This window comes from Corylus avellana, chromosome ca1, assembly GCF_901000735.1.
Source record: "Corylus avellana chromosome ca1, CavTom2PMs-1.0".
Classification (NCBI taxonomy): Eukaryota; Viridiplantae; Streptophyta; class Magnoliopsida; order Fagales; family Betulaceae; genus Corylus; species Corylus avellana.
The window spans coordinates 50,286,702-50,299,693 of record NC_081541.1 but is presented as its reverse complement, the minus strand read 5'-3'; the positions used below and the strand labels follow the sequence as shown (position 1 = coordinate 50,299,693).

The window sequence follows — 12,992 nt, the reverse complement described above, 5'->3', positions numbered from 1 at the left end:
TATTAACATGGAAATTTGAATGGGTACAAAATTGGGAATTTTATTTCCGTATGTATTCGTTTGTAATGTTTTTTGTACGGTTGATAATAGAAGATAAATAAATCTATGTTATTGATCGTAATTTCCTTTATGTGTTTAACTTGGAAATTGTTGTCAGAAAGGCTATTAAGATATATAAGCTTTTTGAACATGTTGCATCCTATGAGAGGTTTGGCCTCGCTCTTCTTGCATACAAAAAGTACTTTCAATTTTAAGCTTTTCTTCATACCTCTTGTTTTTAGGCTAAATATAGGAGTAATGCTAGGTACTATTTTTTTATCCTCTTAAAATCCTCCTAAAGTTGATGTGGCTTTCAAAATCACCATTGGATCAAAATTTAAATATGATTCATCTAAAATTTAATGGTGATTTTAAAAGCCAAATTATTTTTAAGAGGATTTTAGGAGGATAAAAAAATGTTACCTAGCATTACTCTAAATATAGTAGCCCGTTTACGTCCGTGACATCCTCCCACTTTGAATGTTTACTTGTTTAGTGTCGACGACTATACCCGCCCCATCTTAAGTTATATATTAGGCCTTTGGACTGTTAGTCATTACTAACCAATCCCATTGTTAACTATCTTTTCAGCTATTTAGTTTTTTAGACATAATATGCATTTCATGTGCATTTATCCAAATTATTAAGTAAATAAAACGACAATCCTTATAGAGATGAAATGTAGTGTCATTTCTCAGTAAGTACTTCCATACGTATCCTCCTCATAAAAGGTCCCCGACATCTTTTTTTTGCATACAAATTATATTCATACAATAATATATACATGTATTAGTCACTCTTTAAACAATGAATTAATTGCTTATAGACCTCATCTCTTTATAGTCATTATCCATAACTTCATTTTTGTCAAAAATGCAATTCTTTGAAATTCTACCACTTGATCCGTTTGATTAAGTTTTGATCTAAGTCAAGTTTTAAGGCAAAAGTCAAAATACCTTAAAATTTGGTTTGGAAGATTACTTAATTTCTAAAATAATTATAGAAACTTAATAACAATGTTTTCACAACAGTGTTATTGATTTCTATAAGGGAATTTAACAGACACTAAATTCCCCAGGTGTTATACCAGAACAGGCAATTAGGTCCTAAAAAGCTGTCACTACCAAAAAAAAAAATAAAAAAAAAAAAGGAAGAGAAAAAAACATAGTGACATTTCGAATAGTGATGCTTTTAGAAAACATCATTAAAATGTGACTTGTGAATAGTGTTACAATTCAAGCTCAAAAGGTGACATGTGAATAGTAACTTACTACTCACACATCACCTTTCGCGTGTGAATAGAGACGTCATCTTTCGTGCGTGAATGGCGACGTGTAAACAGTAAAATGTGTCAAAATTTAAAAATATTGGTGCCCAAAGTTTGCATTTAAAATAACCACCCACACCAAAAAACTTCAAAAAATTTCCTCTTTCATCCACACACATGAAACTTTTTTGTTTTTTTTTTTTAAAAAAAATAAAAAACGCAAGGTGGCCTGCAAGCCACCCCAGAGGTGGCCGTGGATGGCTTGGCCACCCGTGATCAGGGGTGACTTGCGGGTCACCCTCAAGGTTAGGGTGCCCTTCGGGCCACCCCCACTCCCAACAAGGGGTGATTGGCATACACTTGTGAAGGTTGTGTCACACATTGAAGAAATATAAAGAATAAGAATATTTAATATACATAATTGGACCCAAACCCATTAGCTTAAGCTTTTGGGTTAGAAATGGTGTCCTAATATGTATATTAACTTACTCTTGTTTGACTCTCCTTAGTGTTTGTATTCCCAACAATTGATATCAGAGCCCATGGTTTAGCAAGAGGGGATCTACATGTATGAATCGATGTATTCCCATTTTTTTTTTCTTCCTTAAAATGTCCCTTCATAGTTAGTAAAACATCATTGTCTTTGTATAAATAGGCTTTTGAGTAGTATCTTTAACATAAAATGTCTTTCCAAATAATTCAAATTTCATTGACTCATATATGACGTGTTTACAACTCTTTTCGAGCTAAAATTTCAAAATACTTTGAATGGGTGCTGTGATATAATATATTGTAATTATCAAGTCATCTGTATTCATTTCTTTATTGAACATAATTGTAATATTACAACTATTACTTTAGTTTTGATAAAAGTCACATATTAACTTAAATATTATCTTGAAACATTTTGCTCTAACCAAAAGTCACTTTATTGAAGAAATGTCATACTAATAAAAATAAGAACTATTAAACAACAAATTTTTAGATAAAATTACCTTAAGAATAAGTCAATCCATATAATAAATTACCTTTATTAAAAGGGCCTAAGCATTCAATTGCATATAAATGTTACAGTTTAAGCCGTAATTATCATTTGAATTAAACTTCAAAGTAAGAAAGTTTTTAAAGTGAGAGAAAAACAATGGTTGCAAAATCATGTGTTAGAAGACTTATGGTGGTGATGATGGGATTGCTCACCCTTATTCTCTTTGACGTGCATGCCAATGACCTTGCATTTTGTCCATCTTCATCTCCCATTCCACTCTCTAATTTTTCTGAACTTGATGAAGGAGCAGGTGCAGGAGACTTGAGAGTTTGCTTTATAAAAAGAGTTAGACGTTGCATATATGAGGAAAAAAATCCTATACATGACGCGGAATATTACGAGGCAGCTTGCTTTTTTGAGGGTTTTTATCGATTGCATATATGATGAAATAAATGACGAAAAAATGTTATCTGAAACTTACCTTTGCTCCGACGATTGCAAGCGCATAACCCACATTCGTCGCGGCATGCTTGAAAAAGTTCGTTTGATAAGATGTTTAGTCAAGTGTTGTGACAATTATATCATTCAAATGCAGAATCCTTGAGTTCCAGCATTTGATCTGGTAAGAGTTCATAACTTCTCTCTCTTAATTAAGGGAACGCTCATCAACATATATCTTATAGAATCTTAGGTTATTCTACCATGAGGATTTTGTACAAATTAAATGTTTTAGATTTTATCATATTGATATTTATTTCTTTTGAAATATAATAAATACTCTAATGATAAATGTTGAGTTGATAAAAGTGATAAGCTTATATGAGAAATTCCCAAGCATTTATTTTGAAAATCATTGTTGAAATTAATTTGAAGAAAGTTAAATGTTAGATTTAAGAATATTTTAAAGAAACTGGCCATTTTCACTATCTCACTCTCCATACATTGTAGTGAGAAGGATGAGTTATATTTATACACCAATGATTTGAAATTGATTCCAAGAGAGATCTTAGGAGATACGTATCATACGTTGTAACGGCTAGGACTTATGTTAAATATACATGAGAAAAGAAAATAAGGAAACAAGTAATTATGGTCATGTCCTTTGATGATTTATGCAGGCAACTCTTGATTTTTATTCTCTCTTTAATTTTTTTTCATTGACATGGCAATTGGCATGATTGTCGGTCCTAATACTCCTCCTCCTCAAACTAGGTCGAGGAGTGAGGCTGGTGTACGACCCCATATTTTAATCAATCATTTGAGAGATATTAATTGCTAAAATCATATGAATATTTATAGGAATAAATATTGGTTGTAGGTTATTAAGTTATAAGGCCTGATTTATGAGAGATTATATTATGATAAAATTATTGGGTGATTTATGTGATAAAGAAATTTGATTAGGCAAATTGGGTATTAAGGAAATTAATCTGGATTAAAACATTAATAGATTTCAATAATAATATTATTGGTGTGATAATGTTAGCTGCAATTAAGATAGTAAAGGTCTAAAGTTATTAAATTAAATTAAATTAATACTGATAGGGATTAGTGTAATAGTGAATTAATTACAAGAATAGTTTAATGTAATAAATTAAGAGAAGAGTGTAAGTATGTATGGAAGTACTTACTAAAAAATGACACAATATTGTTTCATCATTATATAGTAGTTTCATTTATATATGATATGAATAGAATAATGCATATTGTGTCAAACTGAATTAAAGAGCTGAGAAGATATAACTATCAATAGGACAGAGTAGTAACTGGTATAGGTCCAAAGACTATTAATTAATAAGGAAAAGCACACTTTATCCTTATAAAGTTTGAGCATTTTACAATTCAGCCTATCCGTTAGTGAATGCCGTCTTCTCAGACAGAAACGTGATCGCGAGTTGTCGCGGGTAATCTCTCAGTGCGTCTTGGTGGGTTGTGCACGTGGAGCTCGAGTGTGGGTAAAGGAATTGGCGTGTGGGTAGGGGCATTTTGGGAAAAGAATGGGATTAAGTGATCATGTGCGGGTCACGTGATCACGTTTCGGTCAGAGAAGACAACAGTCACTAATGGATAGGCTAAATTACAAAACTTTTAAATTTTGGGAGTGCATTGTAAAAATTGAAACGTTGGGAGTCGAATTGAAAATTGGCTCAAACTTTGGAGGTAAAGTGTAATTTTCCCTAATTAATAAACAAACTTTGAAGTAATGGCTACCGGTGGATTGGGAAGTAATAGCTACTAGTCCGAAAAACCAATAAGATTTATACAGTGGGATGTAATGGCTTCCAAACCTAATACATTAAAACGGGCTGGTATTTAGCCTTGCAACAAGAAGTGTGAAATAAGATAAATATAAGACTTTACTCAAACTAAAAGGTCACTACGTTGCATATGCATATATTTACAATCATTATTATTTGTATTGCTTTTAATAAACCAACACTATATTATACTATCGAAACAGAAGACTGACTTGTTTGCTTATGTAAATATTATAACATCATATTTACATAGACCTTGATGCTGGGTTCAAGATTGAGGGTGAAGGTCCTTTCACTAGTTTTGATGGTTACAAAACCATCTAGTGTATGTTTGAAGCTACTCTCAAAGGAGCTGAAGCTACTCTCAAAGGAGCTAGCCTTGTTATTTTATGTTTATTTTCGCATTGTTCTATGTTATTCTTTTTGGAATGTATAACAAGGTTATAACTCAGTTTATGTTTGGGCTATATATTTATGTATGTTTATGTGCCGCATGTGGAACTTATTTGATACACCTGTGTGTTTATATGTAACTAAAACTACGATTCTATTTATTTTAAATATGGGGTAATTCAATCAGATCATTTGTGTTATGTGAGGTATTCTTAGTGTTTTTAATGGAAAAAATATATATATATATATATATTCTATTGTGAGATTCTAGATTTGATGTCGTAACTTCACGTGAAAATTAGATGTTTTCACTTAGGATTCTATTAAGTAGAGTAATGGCATCACAACAGTGCTACAATTAAAAACTTAAGGTGAGAAGAAAACCACTAAAACGATCAAACTAAGCATGAGGTGCTTGCTTTAGCCCAGAAAAGCTTTTTTGAGTTGACACATAGAATTAAGATAGACAACATCTTTAAAACTAGGGCGTTGTTCCATATAAACTAATTCAAAAAGTTGTACATGAAGAAATGCATTTTTAACATCAAGTTGGCGAATACCCCAACCTTTCATCAATGCAACTAATAGAATAATACGGATGATGCCAAATTTTATAACTAGAAAGAAATCTCGTTATAATCAAAAACTTCAATTTGGTTAAAACCTTTGCCAACCAATCGAGCCTTAAAGCATTCAAAAGTTCCGTCAAAGCAAATCTTTTCATAAACCCATTTGTTACTGGCCACATTCATATATATGTTGGGGGCGGGGAACAAGATCTCAAGTATCTTTTTTTCAAACAAAACTTTTCAAAACATTAACAAATGAAGTTTGTTCTAGATCGCTAATATTCTAATAAAACCATAAAAAAGTTCAAATCTCGTTCGGGATTATCATTGTTTCGTCACAAATAGTCCATATGAATTTAGATGGCCACGCATTTACAAATTCTCACAAAAACCTCAATCCTGCAAAAATGTGAATGCCTATGCAAAAAAGATGGTTATCCACTTGCATGAAATCAAATTGGTCATTTAGAGGGATAAGATATAATTCTCACGTAAAATCTAAAAAGTATTTTTAAAATAATTAATTTATGTCTAAATCTTCAATTACTTACAAATTACAATTACATGTTTTTCGTAGAATATAAAATGTATTTCAATCGAGAGCCCCTACTATCAGGTCCATCCTGATAACACCTTTTTGCAGCCTCCATTTACTATGTGAGGCATCATCAATTTAAGAAAAATGCAAAAAATAAAAGTGAGAACAATCACACCAAATCAAAAAAAAAAAAAAAAAAAAAAAAAGCCGGCCAGACCTACGACGTGGTGTGACTGGTTTTCGGCCAGATGTGGGTCTGGCCAGACCCACAATGTGGTGTGACTCGTTTCCGGCCAGACAAGGATGATGACGACATCATCGTCTTATAGGTTGTCTTTGAGTAACGTTGTAAATAAGAGGATCGAAGAAGAAGGTTGTCATGCACAAAAGCTTCACTCCTTCTTCATTTTCCGTAAAAAGAATGTAGAGGATCAGAGATCGAGTGAAGAAATGTATGGCAAAACGCTGTGGGTCAGGTCTAGCCGGCAGTGAACGCTTCAAATCTCGCCCATTGTGACCCGCCTTAAAAATCGTTTCTAAAGTCTCAAAACCCATTTTTAATGTCCCAAAATTCGTTACTAATGCCTCAAAACTCGTTTTGAATTCAAAACTAAAACTTAGAGGTGAAAAGTTAACCCTTTAAAAATTTTATCACCGTAAAATCTAGTGTATTTTGGTCCCAAGTTATTTTTGTGCACTTTTTATGTTTTTGCTTATGTGTCGGTTATTGATTGGGGGTTTTAAAAAGAGTGTTATCAGTATGGTCCTAATAAAATGTTTTCTCATTTCAATATATGAGAAATTTAAAAAGATAGATAATAAAAAAAAATATTAATTCAAATATATTTTCTCTTCTACACGATGCGAACGAGATCATAGAGAGGATGCCTTTACTTTAAAGTTATATACTGTCCATACAGTTAAACAAAAATTACAAAATTTATGTCAAATCTTAAGTTGCACTGAGAAGAAACATGTAGAAGATAGTGAAACAAAGAAAGGTAATGTCAAGCCCTTAAAACAGAAAAATAATTAAAAATATTAATTCTAATATAATTTAGTTTTTCTTTTCTCCATCTAAAAACAACTCTTCAAACCACAAAAAAAGAGGAAGAAAAAAAAAATAACACCTAATAATTAAAGAATTAAAGACGCAGTCAATTTCCCAAAGACATCATAAAAAGAACGGTGAACACGTACATAATGAGCATAAGCTTTGAGCATTCAAAACTATTAACACCAAATAGAACAAACGAAGCCATACTTTTTACATCTTCCAAAAAAGCAGACATTTGATGGCTTTTTTTTTGTCTAGATTGCTTGCTCAAGAAAAGCTCATTCCAAAATGATTTTACAATTTTGTGATCCTCTAGGGAGCTCTAACAACTGTTTAGCAAACTTCAATTGCGTTTCTAAATTCCCTTCAAAATGCTCTGAACAAGTTATAATTATTTCATCCAAAACAACTGCATTCTTGAGAAAAAACTTCACTGCAGAAAGCTGATCCTCATCTTTTCCATAAAAAATATCGACTTCAATCCACTTGACTTTAATCCACTTGAGATGGGACAAGAAACATGGAGGCACTGGGTTCAACATCCAATCATCATTTTTCCAATACCCCGACAAGAGTAACCCCTAAATTATCATTGCAACATAATATTTTATGGTAAATGGACAATAAGATGAAACATACACAAGATAGTAGACATTATAGTTCAGATGAGGTTACCTCGCAAAAATTCAATGTCTTAAGACAAGGAGATTTTTGCAATATCTTAAATAGTGCTGGACAGTCAAGATAAACAAGTCCTCCAACGAATATCAAATCCATCAGGTTATTGAACATAGGCATTTGAGAGAGGTGTCCTTTTGCATCCATCAGAACCTAAGCATGGGATAAAGAAACACATAATAATTAAAATACTGGTTCAAGTCTTAGCAAGCAAAAGAAAAAGAAATTTCTGTTTATTTGTTCGGGCAAAAGGATTTTGTGTTTAATATCAATAACACACAAGAGTAGGAATATAAACGACATTTAGGAACTTTCATCACTCAAAAAAGAACATAAGAGTGGCACTTATCCCAAACGATATACAAATACTAACCTCATGCAAGAATTCTCAAACAAAGGCAAACTAATGGTTAAATCACCAAACTAAAATCTTCTTTGAAATTGAAGAGAAACCAAATTCTGCAACATAATAGTTCTTTGAAGCTGACAAAGAATTACAGGAAATTTCATGTAACACCTATCAAAAACTTAAATAGCATTCAAACTTAGAATGGTAACTTTCCTTTATATGACATTAGCTTTACCCTTTCCAATTTTACAACTAAATCATTCCACATTTATGAAAACAATGCAAAAGAGGGATTAATTTTCCACCAATATGTTGATATTTACAGTAAATTTTGAATTTACAAAGAGAGAAGGTAGGCATACCCCAATCATGAGAGAGCTAAGTGTTAGTTGTTCTACGTTGAAGAGCCCTACAAGAAGGTTAAGCATGCGAAGAGCAATTTGTTCTGAAACATCGTCCTGCCATTCAGAATCAATCTCTGCCTTTTCCAGTGAGAATGAATTATATAAGCAATATTCGCAAATCAGATAACTGTTGTAATAAAATTCTTTCAGGCTATCTCCAACAATCATAACCTGACAAAAATCACTGGAACTCCAAAAATATTCAAAATCTATATCTGGCAACTCGTTTTCAAATATGCTGAGTGAATGTAGTTTGGGAGCAGAAATACTCACAAACTTGAGATTACCCCAGCTGCAATTTATTAATTTCAACTCCTCAAGAACTGGCAGACCAGAAAAAAGCTGCTGGGTCAAGTACTCATTCGAAAATGTAACTCTTTCGATCCCCAAAATCTTAAGACTCGAGAAACAAATGGTAGTGGGAACCTTGAGGATATAAGACATGTCAAGGTGCAAGCTTGTGAGTGTATTAGAAGTAAACAAGCAATAAGGAAGTGGAGCAAAGCCCTCAACTTTTCTAAGCTTAATATGCAACTCCTGAACATTATGCCGCCTTACTACGGTAGAAATCCATGTATAAACACGAGAAGCATCTCCAAGCACATCACAAGAGAGAGAGAATCGTTTCATAATGGATGAATCACGAAGACAAAGTGCCCTGTCCACAAAATCCATCAAAAGATTTCTATTTGCAGACTTTCTCGCAAAATCCAGATGGGGAATAGAAGCCCAAACGTACTCCCACCTTCTAGAAAGTACGCTTGTCCTAACGGCATCTGATGTTGGAAGAAAGGAAATGATGTGTCGAAGAACCTCATCGGGTAAGTTTCCCAAGCATTTGCTGTTCCCATCAATGTCCTCTTCTTCATTCAGTTTCTGCTTCTTTTGGGGTTTCTGAATAACACATGTTGTCTCCATAAACTCAGATGGTTCCACTGAAACACCCAATACTCTGTCAGATACAGAAACATCCATAAAAGGGTATAGAACTGAAATGGAAACTTTGTAGAAACACATTAACACTCAGATACAAAGTTACAAGCATAGGCTAATGCAAATTTTCACTAATTATTTAAGGATCGCTAAAAAAAGTTGGAACTTGAATGATTACCGCTCATGCCAGTGGCGAAATCTGAAACGACGTTGCTTCTGGTTGAAAGATTGGCGTTTGGGTTGGAGGGAGAAGCACACTTTAAAGTGAAAAGATTTGGAGGAGGGGTCTGAGTCTCTGGTTCTTGGGGGCAGAGGAAGCGGAGCAGACGCTCAAGAGTCAAGAACCTAGAAAATTTATGGGTCTGAATCTCTGGTTCTAGGGCAGAGGACGCGATAGCTGAAAGGCATGAAGGAGGGAGTTTAACAGGGGTTTACTGTGTCATATGCTCACTCTAGGCCCAGCCGTTTCTTGGGCTTATGTTTTTCAATCTCTTTTAGCTGAAGGGTTGGCTAGAGCCTAAAGTAGTAGTAACGCCCATTGATTAGGAATCGGGCCTAGTCCGGGGAGATTTGGGGTTTCAGTTTATATATTTGAGAGATTAGGATTTGGGAAATATGATGGATTACTTCTAATAGCACTCACAAAGGAAGAGTGAGTATGTGATTGAAGGGTTTAAAAGTGTGTTTAACAGTCAAAAAGTTTATTTGAAAAAAAAAAAAAAAGTGTCCGTTTGGTAAAAAGAATTGAAAGCGTTTTTAAGGATCCAAAAAGTCTCAAAATGGTCAAAACGTATTTTTGGCAAAAACTTAAAAATAATAATTTTGCTAAAAAAGGTTTTTTTGACTTAAAAGCTGTATTTCTCAAATATACTCTAAAATAACTCATAATAGTTAAATATAATTATAATTATTATGAGTCATTTTATTTGTCTTGTGTTCATTTTGCTACAATAAATTTTTAGGGCAACACTTTTCAAGATTTATTTTATGGATAGAGTTTTCCTCTAACTTAATTTATAAAAATAACATGTATTCCTTAAGCATTTTAAAAGTATAGTTTTTTTAAAAGCATGGAGAAAGTTGGAATAAATTTGATTCAATATTAAAAAAAATAAAAGACACATGCATGTCATTTTTATATACTACGTTGGAAGAAGTTCCTACAACCTAGTTTAGAATAAAACTTTGTCCTTATTTTATTATTTCTCTTCATTCTCTCTCCCTCTCTTTCTCTTCAAAAACCCATTTCCTTTTCGACTTTTTCGTTTGATATTCATTCAATGCTCTTCAGCCATTTTATTGAGCTCTTTAAATTTGGTTTTTCTTCCAAACTTTGAAAAAACTTATAAAAAAGTCATTAAATAAGTTATTTACTTTATTTCAAATTTAACTTTGATCAACAAGGCTATTCAAATATTAAGAGCCAAAAAGTAAAATCTATTTAGTTTTTTTAATCTTATATATTCATTTCTCTTCTTTCTCTCCACTACCAAAAACAAAGAAAGAATTAATAAAGAATAACAAAGAATATTTAACCAAAGTAGAAAAACATGCAGAGAGTTTAATATTTGATTCATTTAAAAAGTGACTCTACAAATTAAAAAGTGAGTTTTTAAATTTAACTTTTATTTGAAAAGCTTAATAGGAATGCTTAAAAAAGTTTCTTGTTTTCTTCTTGATGACATGGAAACTTTCAGCGGAGAAGCCATGAAAACTTTCGGTCCTTGAGAAAAGTTGACTGAAGTAGGATTTTCTTAAGCTTTGATTTGATTATGGAAGTACCCACTGTATTTAGAGATTAATTATGTAGTAATTGGGTGCTTGGATTTTGTTGGGTCGAAGTTTTAGCATAATTCGTGCATTCTCTTCCAGACTTTGGAGTGAATAGAAAAAGGGGCGAAATGTTGATAACGGGTTAGGACTGTACTAGAGAGTTGTCCTTCGTTTGAGGGGGAGTCTCAGGCTGCAGTTTTTTTTTTTTACCTTGTGATGTATTGGTTGTTTACTGACCTTGATTATTTTGCTGTGTTTCTATTAGCAATTGATGGGTTGGGCTATGTAGATTCACTTAGAGAAATGCTAGGTGCCAATAATTTATTTTTTTATATATTTTCTATATTTTGTCTTACAAATCAACTATTAAGCCCCTTCTGTGCAGCTCTCAATGGATAGGTGCTACTATGGTCACGCCCAGGTAGAATAGTCACAATTGGTCTTCCCCCACCTACATTTTTTAATTAGAAAAAAAAAATTGTGAACCCCACAAATCTAGTGGTTGATAAAAACTTAGTGACCCTTAGCATTTCTCATTCATTTATGTTTGTATTGGCAATTGATGTGTTGGGCAATGTAGATTCACTTAGAAAAATGCTAAGTGTCAATATTTCTTTTCACCATATTTTCTCTATTTTGTCTTACAAATCAACTATTAGATTTGTAAACTTATGTGAACTCCATATAAGTTAATAATGACGAAACTTCCTCCTCTCATGGTGTCTCAGATCTCATTTCTCTCTTTAGCGGCTAGAGAGAACAAACCCCAGCAAAGTGCATGCAGATAGTGATGGGTAAATGTCTCTTTATAATTAGTAAGACATCAATGTCTTCTGTAGGTTTTTTTTTTTTTTTTTTTTTTTTTTGAAGTATAAACATAGGCTTTTGAGTAGTATTTTTAATATAAAATGTCTTTCCAAATAATTCAAATTTTATCAATTCATATATGAAGTGTTTACAATGCTTTTCTAGCTAACATTTCAAAAAAATTCTAATGGGGGCATTGATATAATATATTGTAATTATCACAAGTCATCCCTCTTCATTTGTTTATTGAACATAATTTCAGTATTACAACTATTACTTTAGTTTTGATAGAAGTCACATGTTAACTTAAATATTATCTTAAAACATTTTGCTCTAACCAAAAGTCACTTTATTGAAGAAAGACCATACTTATAAAAACAAGAACTATTAAACTATTTAACAACAATTTTTTAAATAAAATTACTTTAAGAATAAGTTAATTCATATAATAAATTATCTTTTTTGCAAGGGTCTAAGCATTCAATTGCATATAAATGTTTGCCTTTGTTATCTTTTTGAATTAAACTTTAAACTAAAAAAGTTTCTAAAGTGTAAGAAAAACAATGGCTGCAAAATCATGTGTTAGAAGACTCATGGTGGTGATGATGGGATTGCTCATCATTACTCTCTTTGATGAGCATGCCAATGCCCTTGCATTTTGCAAATCTTCACCTCCCATCCTACTTTCTTATTTCTCCGAACTTGATGAAGCTGCAGGAGCAGGAGAATTGAAAATTTGATTTAAAAAAAGAGTGGAAGGTTGTATACATTTGAAAAATTCTCCAATAATTGAGGAGCTATATCATGAAGTATGTATTTTTGCAGGTTTTTACTTGTGCATGATAAAATTTATGACCCAAAAATGGTGGATGAAACTTACAATTGCGCCGCCAATTGCAAGCCCAAAAAGCGAATTAGTCATAGCTATCCTAAAAAATTCAG

General features: G+C 32.5%; 1 protein-coding gene across 2 annotated transcripts; it reads right to left on the bottom strand.

Annotated features, from left to right (window-relative positions):
* Nucleotides 1-7,209: 7,209 nt before the first annotated feature.
* Nucleotides 7,210-9,902, bottom strand: LOC132178965 (F-box/LRR-repeat protein At2g29930-like). Of its 2 annotated transcripts, none has more exons than XM_059591571.1 (4): nucleotides 9,649-9,902; nucleotides 8,496-9,489; nucleotides 7,782-7,937; nucleotides 7,210-7,687 (listed from the first exon to the last, which is right to left on the bottom strand). In XM_059591571.1, exons 2-4 carry the CDS (start codon nucleotides 9,453-9,455, stop codon nucleotides 7,385-7,387), a joined length of 1,419 nt encoding a protein of 472 aa, XP_059447554.1. In that variant the 5' UTR covers nucleotides 9,456-9,489; nucleotides 9,649-9,902; the 3' UTR covers nucleotides 7,210-7,384. The 2 variants fall into 2 exon arrangements, with proteins under 2 accessions (XP_059447554.1, XP_059447546.1); XM_059591563.1 differs by having other exon boundaries at nucleotides 8,496-9,472; nucleotides 9,649-9,901.
* Nucleotides 9,903-12,992: the final 3,090 nt, after the last annotated feature.

Bases quoted from the DNA above. Each gene is read 5' to 3' on its own strand.
- LOC132178965 (XM_059591563.1), bottom strand. The intron at 7,938-8,495 runs GTATGCCTACCT...TCCCATGCTTAG, and splicing joins TTAGCTCTCTCATGATTGGG to GTTCTGATGGATGCAAAAGG. The intron at 7,688-7,781 runs GTAACCTCATCT...ATGATAATTTAG, and splicing joins AGACATTGAATTTTTGCGAG to GGGTTACTCTTGTCGGGGTA.